General features: G+C 43.0%; 1 protein-coding gene across 1 annotated transcript in view; it reads left to right on the forward strand.

The window, feature by feature from the left end:
• The window catches only part of LOC139376635 (calcium channel, voltage-dependent, T type, alpha 1G subunit), a 319,317-nt gene that overhangs the window by 110,346 nt on the left and 192,463 nt on the right, over nt 1–16,508 (forward strand). The window contains exon 3 of the mRNA XM_071119441.1: nt 5,129–5,262. Within this exon, the coding sequence (XP_070975542.1) occupies nt 5,129–5,262 (134 nt within the window). The remainder of the gene's footprint in view (nt 1–5,128; nt 5,263–16,508) is intronic.

A 16,508-nucleotide genomic window follows, 5' to 3' on the forward strand; every position in this document is an offset into this window, starting at 1 on the left:
CCTCCCACCCTTCTGATATCAATATATTAACAGAGCTGAATGGATTTACAGATAATCATCATTGTCTGAACCCCAGGGTCAGATGTTATAGTCAACGCAGGTCAGGAATCAGCTGCTTTAATAAACCAGTATCATTATCATTGAGGCTTCTATGGCCAGTTGAATACATGGCTCAGTGGTATAGTCCAGATAGACAGGGCTAGGAGACTAGAGTATAGTCATCCATAGTACAGGCCACTCGGAGAGCTAGAGAAAGAAAGAGGGTGTGTGTGCGCATGTGTCACACGCACACACGGCTGTTCCCACGGCATGATGCCATTGTTTAGGTCCAGAGCTTTACACACAAGTGTGACGAAGCACCAAAGAGACAGCAACACAGACACCCAGTGCTGTGCACTGCAGCACTATGCCTTTAAAAGAGATACTGCAGACATAACCAGAGTAATAAGACAGAAATAACATCTACTGCAGACATAACCAGAGTAATAAGACAGACATAACATCTACTGCAGACATAACCAGAGTAATAAGACAGACATAACATCTACTGCAGACATAACCAGAGTAATAAGACAGAAATAACATCTACTGCAGACATAACCAGAGTAATAAGACATAAATAACATCTACTGCAGACATAACCAGAGTAATAAGACAGAAATAACATCTACTGCAAACATAACCAGAGTAATAAGACATAAATAACATCTACTGCAAACATAACCAGAGTAATAAGACAGAAATAACATCTACTGCAGACATAACCAGAGTAATAAGACAGAAATAACATCTACTGCAGACATAACCAGAGTAATAAGACAGAAATAACATCTACTGCAGACATAACCAGAGTAATAAGACAGACATAACATCTACTGCAGACATAACCAGAGTAATAAGACAGAAAGAACAGCTACTGCAGACATAACCAGAGTAATAAGACAGAAATAACATCTACTGCAGACATAACCAGAGTAATAAGACAGAAATAACATCAACTGCAGACATAACCAGAGTAATAAGACAGAAATAACATCTACTGCAGACATAACCAGAGTAATAAGACAGACATAACATCTACTGCAGACATAACCAGAGTAATAAGACAGACATAACATCTACTGCAGACATAACCAGAGTAATAAGACAGAAATAACATCTACTGCAGACATAACCAGAGTAATAAGACATAAATAACATCTACTGCAGACATAACCAGAGTAATAAGACAGAAATAACATCTACTGCAAACATAACCAGAGTAATAAGACATAAATAACATCTACTGCAAACATAACCAGAGTAATAAGACAGAAATAACATCTACTGCAGACATAACCAGAGTAATAAGACAGAAATAACATCTACTGCAGACATAACCAGAGTAATAAGACAGAAATAACATCTACTGCAGACATAACCAGAGTAATAAGACAGACATAACATCTACTGCAGACATAACCAGAGTAATAAGACAGAAAGAACAGCTACTGCAGACATAACCAGAGTAATAAGACAGAAATAACATCTACTGCAAACATAACCAGAGTAATAAGACATAAATAACATCTACTGCAAACATAACCAGAGTAATAAGACAGAAATAACATCTACTGCAAACATAACCAGAGTAATAAGACAGAAATAACATCTACTGCAGACATAACCAGAGTAATAAGACAGAAATAACATCTACTGCAAACATAACCAGAGTAATAAGGCAGAAATAACATCTACTGCAGACATAACCAGAGTAATAAGACAGAAATAACAGCTACTGCAGACATAACCAGAGTAATAAGACATAAATAACATCTACTGCAGACATAACCAGAGTAACAAGACAGAAATAACATCAACTGCAGACATAACCAGAGTAATAAGACAGAAATAACATCTACTGCAGACATAACCAGAATAATAAGACAGAAATAACATCTACTGAAGACATAACCAGAGTAATAAGACAGAAATAACATCTACTGCACACATAACTAGAGTAATAAGACAGAAATAAGAGCTACTGCAGACATAACCAGAGTAATGAACGGGGCGGCAGGGTAGCCTAGTGGTTAGAGGGTTGGACTAGTAACCGGAAGGTTGCAAGTTCAAACCCCCGAGCTGACACGGTACAAATCTGCTGTTCTGCCCCTGAACAGGCAGTTAACCCACTGTTCCTAGGCCGTCATTGAAAATAAGAATTTGTTCTTAACTGACTTGCCTAGTTAAATAATAAAAAAATAAAAAAATAAGACAGAAATAACAGCAACTGCAGACATAACCAGAGTAATAAGACAGAAATAAGAGCTACTGCAGACAGAATCAGAGTAATAAGACAGAAATAACAGCTATAGTGCCTCCCGGGTGGCGCAGGGCACTACATTCGCAGCGCTAGCTATGCCACCAGAGACTCTGGGTTCGTGCCCAGGCTCTGTCGCAGTCGGCCACGACCGGGAGGTCCGTGGGGCGATGCACAATTGGCCTAGCGTTGTCGTCCGGGTTAGGGAGGGTTTGGCCGGCATGTCTCATCGCGCACCAGCGACTCCTGTGGCGGGCCGGGCGCAGTGCGCGCTAACCAAGGTCGCCAGGTGCACGGTGTTTCCTCCCACACATTGGTGTGGCTGGCTTCCGGGTGCGGCATGGGTGCGGCATTGTGTTTCGAAGGACGCATGGCTCTCGACCTTCGTCTCTCCCGAGCCCGTACGGGAGTTGTAAGGATGAGACAAGATGGTAACTACTAACAATTGGATACCATGAAATTGGGGAGAAAAAGGGGGTAAAACATTTTTTTAAAGAAAGAAAAAAAAGAAATGACAGCTACTGCAGACATAATCAGAGTAAAAAGACCGAAATAAGAGCTACTGCAGACATAATCATAATCAGAGTAAAAAGACCGAAATAAGAGCTACTGCAGACATAATCATAATCAGAGTAAAAAGACCGAAATAAGAGCTACTGCAGACATAATCATAATCAGAGTAAAAAGACCGAAATAAGAGCTACTGCAGACATAATCATAATCAGAGCTACTGCAGACAGAATCAGAGTAATAAGACATAAATAAGAGCTACTGCAGACAGAATCATAGTAATAAGACAGAAATAACAGCTACTGCAGACATAATCAGAGTAATAAGACAGAAATAACAGCTACTGCAGACATAATCAGAGTAATAAGACAGAAATAACAGCTACTGCAGACATAATCAGAGTAAATAGACAGAAATAACATCTACTGCAGACATAATCAGAGTATTAAGACCTATAAATTAGAGATGTGGCAGAGACATAATCAGAGTAATAAGACAGAAATAACAGCCACTGCAGACATAATCAGAGTAATAAGACAGAAATAAGAGATACTGCAGAGACATAATCAGAGTAATAAGACAGAAATAAGTGATGGAATAATATATGTGTATAGATATAGATATGGAAGAGTGATTTAATAAGGGAGGAGAGAGAGAGAAAAAATAGGAGATAAATTGAGGTAGAATCTAAGAGAGAGAGAGAAACAGAGAGAGAAAGAGCAAGACAAGTGAAGGAGAGATAAAGAGAAGGGGAGCGGGTGAGCATTGAAGCGTTGCGCACAGGCCACTGGTGTCTCCGCTCTGGGAGCCAGCTGTGTGTGTGTGTGTGTGTGTGTGTGTGTTAGACTCCTTCTCCATGCTTCGTTGAATCCTGCTCTCGCTTTCTGACACACACACACAAACACCCACACACACACGTACACCGCACACACACGTACACCACACACACACACACACACACACACACACACACACACACACACACACACACACACACACACACACACACACACACACACACACACACACACACACACACACACACACACACACAGGTTTTCTCACATTGGGAAATCCCAGCTATGTGCCTCTTGGTTCTGCCTGCCTAGAACTGTACTCCCCTCTGAGCAGTGTGTGTGTGTTTCTCTCTCTGCATGTGAACAGGGGGTTAGGGAAGGGGATTGCATGGCTCATCACTCACAGATACCGTGAGCTTCTCTCTGCTCTATTCTCTACAGGCTTCACCTCCAGTACACTATGTCTCTATTTACACTCCAGCCCTGTAGACACATGTGTTTGTCTATCCAGTGTGTTTAAAGTCAAATGGATTCCATCTGGCCAGAACTCTCAGGTGTGTGTGTGCGTGTGCGTGTGTGTGTGTGAGAGACACACACGCACACGCGCACACACATACACACACAAAAACACACACTCTTCGCATTCGCATTACTTAATAATGTGATTCTCCTCAGTCTAAACTCAGCAAAAGGCTTTGCATATTTTATGAGATAAACAAATTCCAGGGATGTTAATCCAGGGATGTGCTCTACTGTTTACTCTGAAAATTATTCAGATTACACTCTAATCACAAGGATGCAGAATTAAGGAGTGCGGTTTATTCAACCCCAAAGTAGATGAGATGACTGTACCTGTCTGTGTGTGCTCACATGTGTGATGAGTCAGTATCTCTCTCCTCTCCATTTCCCACTGGGCAAAATGGGTGGAATCAATGTTGTTTCCACGTCATTTCAACCCAAACATTTAGTGCAATGACATTGAATCAACGTGGGAAACTGATTGGATTAGAAAAAAAGTAATCAACATGAGGGAATTTCCCCCCAAAATATTCACGCAACTTTGAACCTAAATCCAATGACACGGGGGCATTTTTTGTTGCTTTTTCACGTTGAACGCAAATGTGAAACCAAAACTACGCCTTGAACAAACCCCAGTGGGGTCTGTCTTGTGCTTCTGTTACCGTGCAACTTCGCAGAGGGAAAGAATGTCACTGTATCTGCAATAACAGGTTTATTTGAGAAGCCTTTTATTTACCAGTTCATGTTGTGAGGAGTCGTGTAGCGCTGGGCGTCTACCTCTGTGATCAACACAGTCCGGCCACTATCATAGCATAACCTTACTCTCTCTCCCCATGTCTTACGCTGTCTCCTTTTACCCTTCTCTATCCATCCCCTGCCCCCCCCCCCCCAACCCACTTATAGGTACATACTCATCCATACACTAACCCCTGTCTCTCTGGAGTTTCCTTTCATTTCTATTTCTCTTTCTTCATATTCGTGTGTTTTTTCCCCCTCTCCCTAGGACTTTGATGACTTTATCTTTGCGTTCTTTGCGGTGGAGATGGTCATCAAGATGGTAGCGCTGGGCATCTTTGGGAAGAAGTGTTATCTAGGAGACACCTGGAACAGGCTCGACTTCTTTATCGTACTGGCCGGGTGAGTCACGCACACGCACGCCGCACGCCCTGGCTAGAGGGCGTCCCCAGCCAAAAACATGTGCTGTGAATCACGACAACCACATAGAGAGAGAACCTACATATTCTGTCTGGGCAACACGGCACTTTGTGTGTGTGTGTGTGTGTGTGTGTGTGTGTGTGTGTGTGTGTGTGTGTGTGTGTGTGTGTGTGTATGTGTGTGTGTGTGTGTGTGTGTGTGTGTGTGTGTATCCCTTTGTTTCACATTGTTGCAGTGTCTGCAAAAAACGCCAACCCCCTTCTCCCTCATGAGAACACACAGCCAAACTGAGACAATAGTAACCAAGGTAACGAACGGGTGGTCGGGTACACACTTCCTGGCAACGGTTGCTAGTTTCGTTTAGGAGTGTTCTGATGAAGTGTCTGTTTCTGAAAAGGAAAATAATTTCTGCCAAAGAGCATTTCTCAGCACCCTGGCACTTTCTCTTCATAATCATTCCTTGTGTGTGTGCGCGCGTGTGTGCGCGTGTGTGCGCGCGCGTGTGTGCGCGTGTGCGTGAATGCAAGTGCATATGTTAGCAGGCTTGAGCATGAAGTGCAAACGTCAGCTTGATTTCACTCGGCGTTTGATAAAGATCAGAGAAAGCTAGTCCCAGTCGCCTGCACTGATTTGAGTCTCCTATTACTGAGCTTCTCTTGAATGATTTCCTTTGGCGTCACAGTCTGTGTAGGCCACTGATGTGCTTGACTTCATATTACAAGGTGGGATAGGGGGTGGTGAAGTTAGGGCAGGGTGAAGGGTCGACAAGGTGATTGGGACGAAAGGGCTGAAGGGTGAGGAGAGAGAAGAAAGGGAGTGAAAGTAGAGAAGAGGATGGAGGAGGTTAGAAAAAGCGAGGGATGCCAGTTAAATGCAGTTAAGTGCAGGGTGACAGGGAACTGGAGGGAGGCCAGGGCTCTCTGCCTCCCTCATCCTTTCTTTCCTCCCCTCCTCAGATGAGTTTTGGAGGATCCCCAGTCAATAGTGCAGTGATTCTCAGGTTGTCTTGGACAGAGGGACACTTCCGCACATCGATCTGTCAGCGCACCGGGAGTATAGATGGAGATACCACTGGTACTGTAGATACTGAGGATGGAAAAAAGGGCAAGACAGAGAGAGCAGGAGAGTAGGGGGCAGAGAGGCCATTTAGAAGGCAATCATTGTGACCACAATATCAACATTACACATTAAAAACAAATGGTTCTATATAGTGCTATGGTGCTATAACCCTTTTAGAAGGTTCTAAATGGAACCCGAATGGTGCTATAAAGAACCATTTACTAAGGTTTTATAAAGAACCATTAATAAAAGGCCAAAAAAGGGTTCTGCTTTGCAGATGCAGACACGTAGAATTGACAATGGTTTAATATTCCAACAGGCGGCAGGCAATAGACCGGTCAAGGCAGGCAGGGGTCAGTAAACCAGAGGTGGGGCAACGGTACCGGACGGCAGGCAGGCTCAGGGGCAGGCAGAGTGGTCTGACAGCAGGGCTCAGAGTCAGGACAGGCAAGGGTCAAAACCAGGAGGACCAGAAAAAGGGAGACTAGGGAAAAGCAGGAGCTGAGAACCAAAACGTTGGTTGACTTGACAAACGGGACGAACTGGCAACGGACAAACAGAGAACACAGGTATAAATACACAGGGGATAATGGGGAAGATGGGCGACACCTGGAGGGAGGTGGAGACAATCACAAGGACTGGTGAAATAGATCAGGGTGTGACATTGGGGCGATATAGGACCCTTTATATTGTTCTTTATGAACCTTTATGAATGGTTCTATAAAGAACTTTTCTCAACGTTTTGTATCATGGTTTAATAGCCGTGTTTATTAACACGTTGAATCAGGTATCTGTGGAACACCTGGGGGCCCCCTGAGAAGAGACTTGAGAACGACTGACTTACTTAGTCACATTAACACAAGGTCACACATGAGTCTGTCACAAGATACCGTTTCCTGGCCATAGTCATATATAACATGTAATAGCATAACACAACAGATTAGTTCAACTGGAATGACTCTCACTTACGGATGCACAAAAGAGCTCTGCCCAAACAATGCCCTAAGATATTATAATGAGCCACCAACCCTACATTTTAATTATCACTAAAAGTGGAAATGACCATTTATTTTTTTCAACTGCACGAACCAAAAGGGTTCTTGGGTCAGTATGGTTCCACAAGGAACCATCACCCTTCCCAAAGAACCGTTGAGGAACCCAACTGTACACCCTCCACTATACATACACCACAATAAGTAGTCATATGGCCAAGGTTTTTGGAAGGCGAAGAATACACAGACTCAATGATAACACACTCCCATTAGTTTCCTTGAAGGTTTCCTTGAAGGTTTCCTTGACACTTACCGTGATCATTGATCTCCTACCATCAGTACAATCACAGAGCTGCAGAGAGAGGGAGAGAGACACGAAGTGACAGTCTGTCTCTTTATCTATGTCTCTTTCTCTCTCTCTTCCTCCCTGCCCTTTCTTCTCCTTGATTTATTAATGCCTCCTCGGACTGATTCCAGACCTGTTTGGGGACAGAAGAGAGGTTACAGATCGAGAGCCAGACGGGGAGGAAGGGAAGGAATGGAGAGATAGAGAGAGAGAGACTTATGTGTGCTTGAGACAGGGCACAGACAATCTTAAAGTCCCCATGAACAAATGATATAACAAAATATCTAGGTCCAGTTAAATGACTCTCTCCCTCTGTTGCTCTCCCTTTCTACCCCCCTCTTTCTCTTCCCTCTATCCCCCGCTCCTCCTCCTCACCCCTTTTCTCTTCTCTCTACCTTTCTCTCTTTTTCACTCTCTCTCTCTGCCCTTTCCTCCTCACCTATCTCTTTATCTCTATCGTTCTCTCTCAATTCAATTCAATTCAAGGGGCTTTATTGGCATGGGAAACATATGTTAACATTGCCAAAGCAAGTGAGGTAGATAATATACAAAAGTGAAATAAACAATGAACAGTAAACATTACACATACAGAAGTTTCAAAACAATAAAGACATTACAAATGTCATATTATATATATACAGTATATACAGTGTTACAACGATGTACAAATGGTTAAGGGTACACAAGGGAAAATAAATAAGCATAAATATGGGTTGTATTTACAATGGTGTTTGTTCTTCACTGGTTGCCCTTTCCTTGTAGCAACAGGTCACAAATCTTGCTGCTGTGATGGCACACTGTGGAATTTCACCCAGTAGATATGGGAGTTCATCAAAATTTGATTTGTGGATCTGTGTAATCTGAGGGAAATATGTATCTCTAATATGGTCATACATTTGGCAGGAGGTTAGGAAGTGCAGCTCAGTTTCCACCTCATTTTGTGGGCAGTGAGCACATAGCCTGTCTTCTCTTGAGAGCCATGTCTGCCTACGGCGGCCTTTCTCAATAGCAAGGCTATGCTCACTGAGTCTGTACATAGTCAAAGCTTTCTTTAAGTTTGGGTCAGTCATAGTGTTCATGTATTCTGCTGCTGTGTACTCTCTGTTTAGGGCCAAATAGCATTCTAGTTAGCTCTGTTTTTTTGTTAATTCTTTCCAATGTGTCAAGTAATTATCTTTTTGTTTTCTCATGATTTGGTTGGGTCTAATTGTGTTGCTGTCCTGGGCTTGCCTAGGGGACTCTTCTCCATGTTCATCTCTCTGTAGGTGATGGCTTTGTTATGGAAGGTTTGGGAATCGCTTCCTTTTAGGTGGTTGTAGAATTTAAATTTTATGTTCCTTTTGATGGCATAGAATGCCCTTCTTGCCTTGTATCTCAGATCGCTCACAGCTTTGTGGAAGTTACCTGTGGCGCTGATGTTTAGGCCAAGGTATGTATAGTTTTTTGTGTGCTCTAGGGCAACGGTGTCTAGATGGAATTTGTTTTTGTGGTTCTGGCGACTGGACCTTTTTTGCAACACCATTATTTTTGTCTTACTGAGATATACTGTCAGGGCCCAGCTCTGACAGAATCCGTGCAGAAGATCTTGGTGCTGCTGTAGGCCCTCCTTAGTTGGTGACAGAAGCACCAGATCATCGGCAAACAATAGACATTTGACTTCAGATTCTAGTAGGGTGAGGCTGGGTGATGCAGACTTTTCTAGTGCCCGCGCCAGTTCGTTGATATACATGTTGAAGAAGCTGCATCCCTGTCTCACCCCACGGCCCTGTGTGAAGAAATGTGTGTGTTTTTTGCCAATTTTAACTGCACAATTGTTGTTTGTGTACATGGATTTTATAATGTTGTATGTTTTACCCCCAACACCACTTTCCATCAATTTGTATAGCAGACCCTCATGCCAAATTGAGTCGAAGGCTTTTTTGAAATCAACAAAGCATGAGAAGACTTTGAATTATTTTGGTTTGTTTGGTTGTCAATTAGGGTGTGCAGGGTGAATACGGTAATTTGGTAAAAAGCCAATTTGACATTTGCTCAGTACATCGTTTTCATTGAGGAAATGTACGAGTCTGCTGTTAATGATAATGCAGAGGATTTTCCCAAGGTTACTGTTGACTCATATCCCACGGTAGTTAGTGGGGTCAAATTTGTCTCCACTTTTGTGGATTGGGGTGATCAGTCCTTGGTTCCAAATATTGGGGAAGATGCCAGAGCTAAGGATGATGTTAAAGAGTTTTAGTATAGCCAATTGGAATTGGTTGTCGGTATATTTGATAATTTCATTAAGGATACCATCAACACCACATGCCTTTTTGGGTTGGAGGGTTTTTATTTTGTCCTGTAGCTCATTCAAGGTAATTGGAGAATCCAGTGGGTTCTGGTAGTCTTTAATAGTTGATTCTAAGATTTGTATTTGATCATGTATATGTTTTTGCTCTTTATTCTTTGTTATAGAGCCAAAAATATTGGAGAAGTGGTTTACCCATACATCTCCATTTTGGATAGATAATTCTTTGTGTTGTTGTTTGTTTAGTGTTTTCTCTCTCTCTCTTTGCCCTTTCCTCCTTACCTATCTCTTTATCTCTTTCTCTATCGCTCTCTCTCTCTCTCTGCCCTTTCCTCCTCACCTTTCTCTATCGCTCTCTCTCTCTCTCTCTCTCTCTGCCCTTTCCTCCTCACCTATCTCTATCGCTCTATCTGTCTCTCTGCCCTTTCCTCCTCACCTATCTCTTCATCTCTTTATCTCTTTATCTCTATCGCTCTCTCTCTCTCTGCCCTTTCCTCCTCACCTATCTCTTTATCTCTTTATCTCTATCGCTCTCTCTTTCTCTCTCTCTGTTCTTTCCTCCTCACCTATCTCTTTATCTATATCTCTATCTCTATTGCTCTCTCTTTCTCGCTCTCTGTATCTCTCTTTTTCTCTCTCCCCCTCTCTCTCCAGAAGAGGGTATATAGTGTAGTGTATTTATCTGAGGGAATGTGTTTTCTCCCCCTCTACATGCCCTGCTTGTCCTCATTCACCTGCTGTATCCAGTTCCATTAGCTAGATGATGTCTACAGACAGCACTGCACAAGTAGGTCAGGATACCCACCATGGAGTAGGAGGGAGGACATGAGGAAGGGAGGGAGGGAGGAAGAGAGGCAGAGAGGGCATGGGGAAGGGAGATAGAGATAGGGAGGAAAGGAGAGATGGAGAGAAGGGTGAGGAAAGATAGAGAGAATGAGGAAGGAGCAATATAATTGATTTAACCTTTATTTAACTAGGCAAGTCAGTTATGAACAAAATCTTATTTACGATAATGACGCTGGGCCAATTGTGCACCACCCTATGGCACTCCCAATTACAGCCAGATGTGACACAGCCTGGATTCGAACCAAGGACTGTTGTGACGCCACTTGCACTGGGTTGCAGTGCCTTAGACAGCTACGCCACTCGGGATCAAGAAAGAAGAACATATTAAAAAGCAAAGAGAGGGAGAAGGCAGGCAGAACGGAAGAGTGGGTAGAGATTATGATGAATCAAAAAGGTAAACAATTCATCTGTGCCTCCTTTCTCATCCTCTCCTCTCCTCTCCTCTCCCCAACTCTCTCTCTCTCTTCTCCTTCTCTCCCCCTTTTCCCTTATTCCCTTTTAACAAGCACCTCTCCCCCCTTTCTTCCCTCCTCCTCCTTTCCCTCTCCCTCTTTGACAAACTCAGATTTACTTTAATCCTGATATATTTTCTGCATAGCTGCAGGTACTCTGTGTGTGTGTGTGTGTGTGTGTGTGTGTGTGTGTGTGGTGAGCTATCATCTAGACTAACTCTGATATCAGAGAGAGGGAGCGAGAGAGAGTGAGATGGATGGAGGGAGGGAGGGATAGCGAGAGAGAGACTGAAAGGAAAACCCCCTCTCATCTCTCCTGATGCTGCAATATGCTGTGGGGTTGCAGTCTTAACACACACTGCTATCTATTATACACACTCACACACTGATACACACACACACACACACACACACACACACACACACACCACACACACACACACACACACACACACACACACACACACACACACACACACACACACACACACACACACACACACACACACACACACACACAGCGCTATCTATCAGTCAGTCACAATTCATTCAGTGCTGGATAACTCCCACTGCAGCTAGCCTGTCAGCGATCCCCCAGAGAGTAGAATTATAACACAAACTGACAAATGTCATCAGAAGAGACGTAGTTAACTGAGTTGGCTGATCCAGTATATAATGACAGATGAGGGAGGGAAGGAGAGAAGATGGAGCATGGAGAGAGAAAGAGAGAACATGGTAGTTTTAGCAGTGGGAAGAAATGATCCCTCACCACTGATGCAGTTAACAACAATATCCTTTCATCCTCTTAATGGATAACATAGGATCTGATCCTACATCTGCTGTTGAAGGCCATTTTTACAATCAGTGGTTCCCTATGGGTGAAATTAAGCAAATGATTGTCTCTAAGCCAATGATGTGCCTGTGTGTTTTGTGCCAGCACACTATTGCAAGATAGTATTATTTTATTGTTAACTCTGATTGGGCAAACACACAGGCTAATGGCAACTATAGCCATGATACTATTATAAAGTCATTATATAGGGAGGGTTGGCACCCACGGTCATTTACTGGTGTAAGCCTGCAGATGTTAGTCTGATGGACAGAGGGGAAAAGATTGGGAGGGAGAGGGAAAGCGAGAGAGAGAGAGACTTCTGTGCAGTAGGGAGGAGAGTGAGAAGTAATATGAGGGGCAGAAGCTCTGGGAATCTAGCGAAATCTATTTCATCTCTCTCCTCCACCTCTCCCTCCCTCCCTCGCTCCCTACCTCCCTTAACCCATCCCTCCCTCCAACTCAACCTCCCACGCCTCCCCTCGCTTCCTCCTTTCCTCGCATACTCCCCCTCTCACTCCCTCCTTCTCTTCCTCTCTCCCTCCTGTCCTGGCAGTTAACCTCTGCTGCCAGGTGGTACGAGAGAGAGAGAGAGAGAGAGAACGAGAATGATAATGAGAGAGAGTTAACGAGAATGAGAGAGAACGAGAGAGGGAGAGAGTAATAGAAAATAAAAAAAGGTAGACCAGCGTTAACTGGAAAGACTGTTGATCTCTATAGAAGGCTACAAATCACATCCTTTTAATTGGAGCAGGTACAGTGTGTCAATATGACCGATACAGATATTACCTCAGGACAATCTACTGGGTATGCCATTGTTTCATTGTCCTCCCTCCCTCAGCCTCTCTCTCATACTTTACCTATTATAGTGATGTGTATGTCTGTGTTAGTGTGTGTGTGTGTGTGTTTAAGCATCTGTGTTTTTGTGTGTCTGTGTGCATCAGCTTGTGCGTGTGTGTCAGTGTGTAAGTGTGTCTGTGTGTATGTGTGTGTTGATGTGTTAGTGTGTGTGTCTGTGGTGTGTGTGGGTGGGTGGGGGTGTGTGTGTGTGTGTGTACCTTCTGCCAGGCTACTGTTGACTGTCTGTGTGTTGTTGTACAGATGGGAATGTGTGTGTTTACCATTCTTCATGTGCCAGTCTGCTTTTCCATACACACACTGATAAGTGAGGACAAAGCAAGGGATAGGCTGGCACCACGCCCAGGGAAGGGTGTGTGTTTGAGTGTTTGTGTGCAGTTTTGTGAATATTAACAACTGTGAGTGATCGTTCCCATACGGGATTTGTGTTTGTATATGCAATTTTGTTTTTGTAACGTGTTACGTACGTGTGTGTGTGTGTGTGTGTGTGTGTGTTTATGGTCTATATAGCTGTTTTGAATTAGATTCATGTGTGTTTCTGTGTGCGTGTGTGTGTGTCAGGATTTGTAGATTGTACTCACGCAAAATCTGCCTCAAGGTTGGACATTCCCGTCCTCCCTCCTCCTCTATCTCTCTCTCCTTTCTTCTCTCCCTCTAGCAACCTTGGCACAACCCTGGGTCAGAGAACACATTCAAACTTCTTTTCCATTTCTCTCCATCATTTGATCACACGTTGTTTCTTCCATTCTCCTACCCGTCACACTGGCAGCCACATCTGGTTCTTATCCAGCGTAGTTACGAGCTAATGCTAACGATAGATAAGGCTACGTCTTCCCTAGGACCAGTGTATGGTACCTCTCCAGTCCCTTTGTGTAATTGTTCTGATGAAGGCATTTGATGGCCCAAATGTTCATCTTTTAACTTGAATAAGCCCTAAATGAGTTTTTAATTGGTGAACGAGCGCGGCACCGTTTCCTTTTCAATGATTATCAAGGTGTAGAATAACAGTGTCACGTTCTGACCTTAGTTCCTTTTGTTTTGTCTTTGTTTTAGTATGGTCAGGGCGCGAGTTGGGTTGGGCAGTCTATGTTTGTTTTTCTATGTTGGTTTTTATGTTCGGCCTAGTATGGTTCTCAATCAGAGGCAGGTGTCGTTAGTCGTCTCTGATTGAGAATCATACTTAGGTAGCCTTTTTCCACCTGGGTTTCGTGAGTGTTTATTTTCTGTCTAGTGTGTGTTGTCACCTTACAAAACTGTTTCGGTGTCGTTGAGTCAAGTTTATTATTTTGTTCCAGTGTTTAGTTGTGTTTTTGAATAAATCAATATGGACACTTACCACGCTGCGTTTTGGTCCGATCCTTACTCCTCCTCAGACGAAGAGGACGATATCCGTTACAAACAGTGACATACTTCCTAATGGGCCTTTCCCAACAATGCAGAGGGAAGAAGTGAGAAATAATAGGAAAATTATACACAACGAGTAACGATAACTTGGCTATATTCAGTACACAGGTACCCGTACCGAGCTTGTGATAGGCTAATTGACATAATTTGAGTCAATTGGAGGTGTACAGTGGGGCAAAAAAGTATTTAGTCAGCCTTCAATAGAGGAGATCTGCATGGAGGAATGGGCCAAAATACCAGCAACAGTGTGTGAAAACCTTGTGAAGACTTACAGAAAACATTTGACCCCTGTCATTGCCAACAAAGGGTATATAACAAAGTATTGAGATAAACTTTGTAATTAACCAAATACTTATTTTCCACCATAATTTGCAAATAAATTCATAAAAAATCCTACAATGTGATTTTCTGGATTTTTTTTCTCATTTTGTCTGTCATAGTTGAAGTGTACCTATGATGAAAATTACAGGCCTCTCTCATATTTTTAAGTGGGAGAACTTGCACAATTGGTGGCTGACTAAATACTTTTTTGCCCCACTGTACCTGTGGATGTATTTCAAGGCCTACCTTCAGACTCAGTGCCTCTTTGCTTGACATCATGGGAAAATCAAAATAAATCAACCAAGACCTCAGAAAAAAGATTGTAGACCTCCACAAGTCTAGTTCATCCTTGGGAACAATTTCCAAACGCCTGAAGGTACCTTGTTCATTTGTACAAACAATAGTACACAAGTATAAACACCATGGGACCACGCAGCTGTCATTCCGCTCAGGAAGGAGACGCGTTCTGTCTCCTAGAGATGAACCTACTTTGGTGCGAAAAGTGCAGATCATTCCCAGAACAACAGCAAAGGACCTTGTGAAGATTCTGGAGGAAACAGTTACTAAAGTATCTATATCCACAGTAAAACGAGTCCTATATCGACATAACCTGAAAGGCCGCTCAGCAAGGAAGAAGCCACTGCTCCAAAACCGCCATAAAAAAAGCAAGACTATGGTATGCAACTGAACATGGGAACAAAGATTGCACCTTTTGGAGAAATGTCCTCTGGTCTGATGAAACAAAAATAGAACATTTTGGCCATAATGACCATCGTTATGTTTGGAGGTTAAAGGGGGAGGCTTGCAAGCCGAAGGACACCATCCCAACCGTGAAGCACGGGGGTGGCATCAACATTTTGTGGGGCTGCTTTGCTGCAGGAGGGTCTGGTGCACTTCCCAAAATAGATGGCATCATGAGGTAGGAAAATGATGTGGATATATTGAAGCAACATCTCAAGACATCAGTCAGGAAGTTAAAGCTTGGTCGCAAGTGGGTCTTCCAAATGGACAATGACCCCAAGCATACTTCCAAAGTTGTGGCAAAATGGCTTAAGGACAACAAAGTCAAGGTATTGGAGTGGCCATCACAAAGCCCTGACCTCAATCCTGTAGAAAATTTGTGGGCAGAATTGAAAAAGCGTGTGCGAGCAAGGAGGCCTACAAACCTGACTCAGTTACACCAGCTCTGTCAGGAGGAATGGGCCAAATTTCACTGCGAATGTGATGAAAGAAATAAAAGCTGAAATAAATCATTCTCTCTAATATTATTCTGACATTTCACATTCTTAAAATAAAGTGCTGATCCTAACTGACCTAAGACAGGACATTTTTACTAGCATTAAATGCCAGGAATTGTGAAAAACTGAGTTTAAATGTATTTGGCTAAGGTGTATGTTAACTTCTGACTTCAACTGTATGTACAGTGCCTTGCGAAAGTATTCGGCCCCCTTGAACTTTGCGACCTTTTGCCACATTTCAGGCTTCAAACATAAAGATATAAAACTGTATTTTTTTGTGAAGAATCAACAACAAGTGGGACACAATCATGAAGTGGAACGACATTTATTGGATATTTCAAACTTTTTTAACAAATAAAAAACTGAAAAATTGGGCGTGCAAAATTATTCAGCCCCTTTACTTTCAGTGCAGCAAACTATCTCCAGAAGTTCAGTGAGGATCTCTGAATGATCCAATGTTGACCTAAATGACTAATGATGATAAATACAATCCACCTGTGTGTAATCAAGTCTCCGTATAAATGCACCTGCACTGTGATAGTCTCAGAGGTCCGTTAAAAGCGCAGAGAGCATCATGAAGAACAAGGAACACACCAGGC

This window comes from Oncorhynchus clarkii, chromosome 20 (assembly GCF_045791955.1).
Source record: "Oncorhynchus clarkii lewisi isolate Uvic-CL-2024 chromosome 20, UVic_Ocla_1.0, whole genome shotgun sequence".
Classification (NCBI taxonomy): Eukaryota; Metazoa; Chordata; class Actinopteri; order Salmoniformes; family Salmonidae; genus Oncorhynchus; species Oncorhynchus clarkii.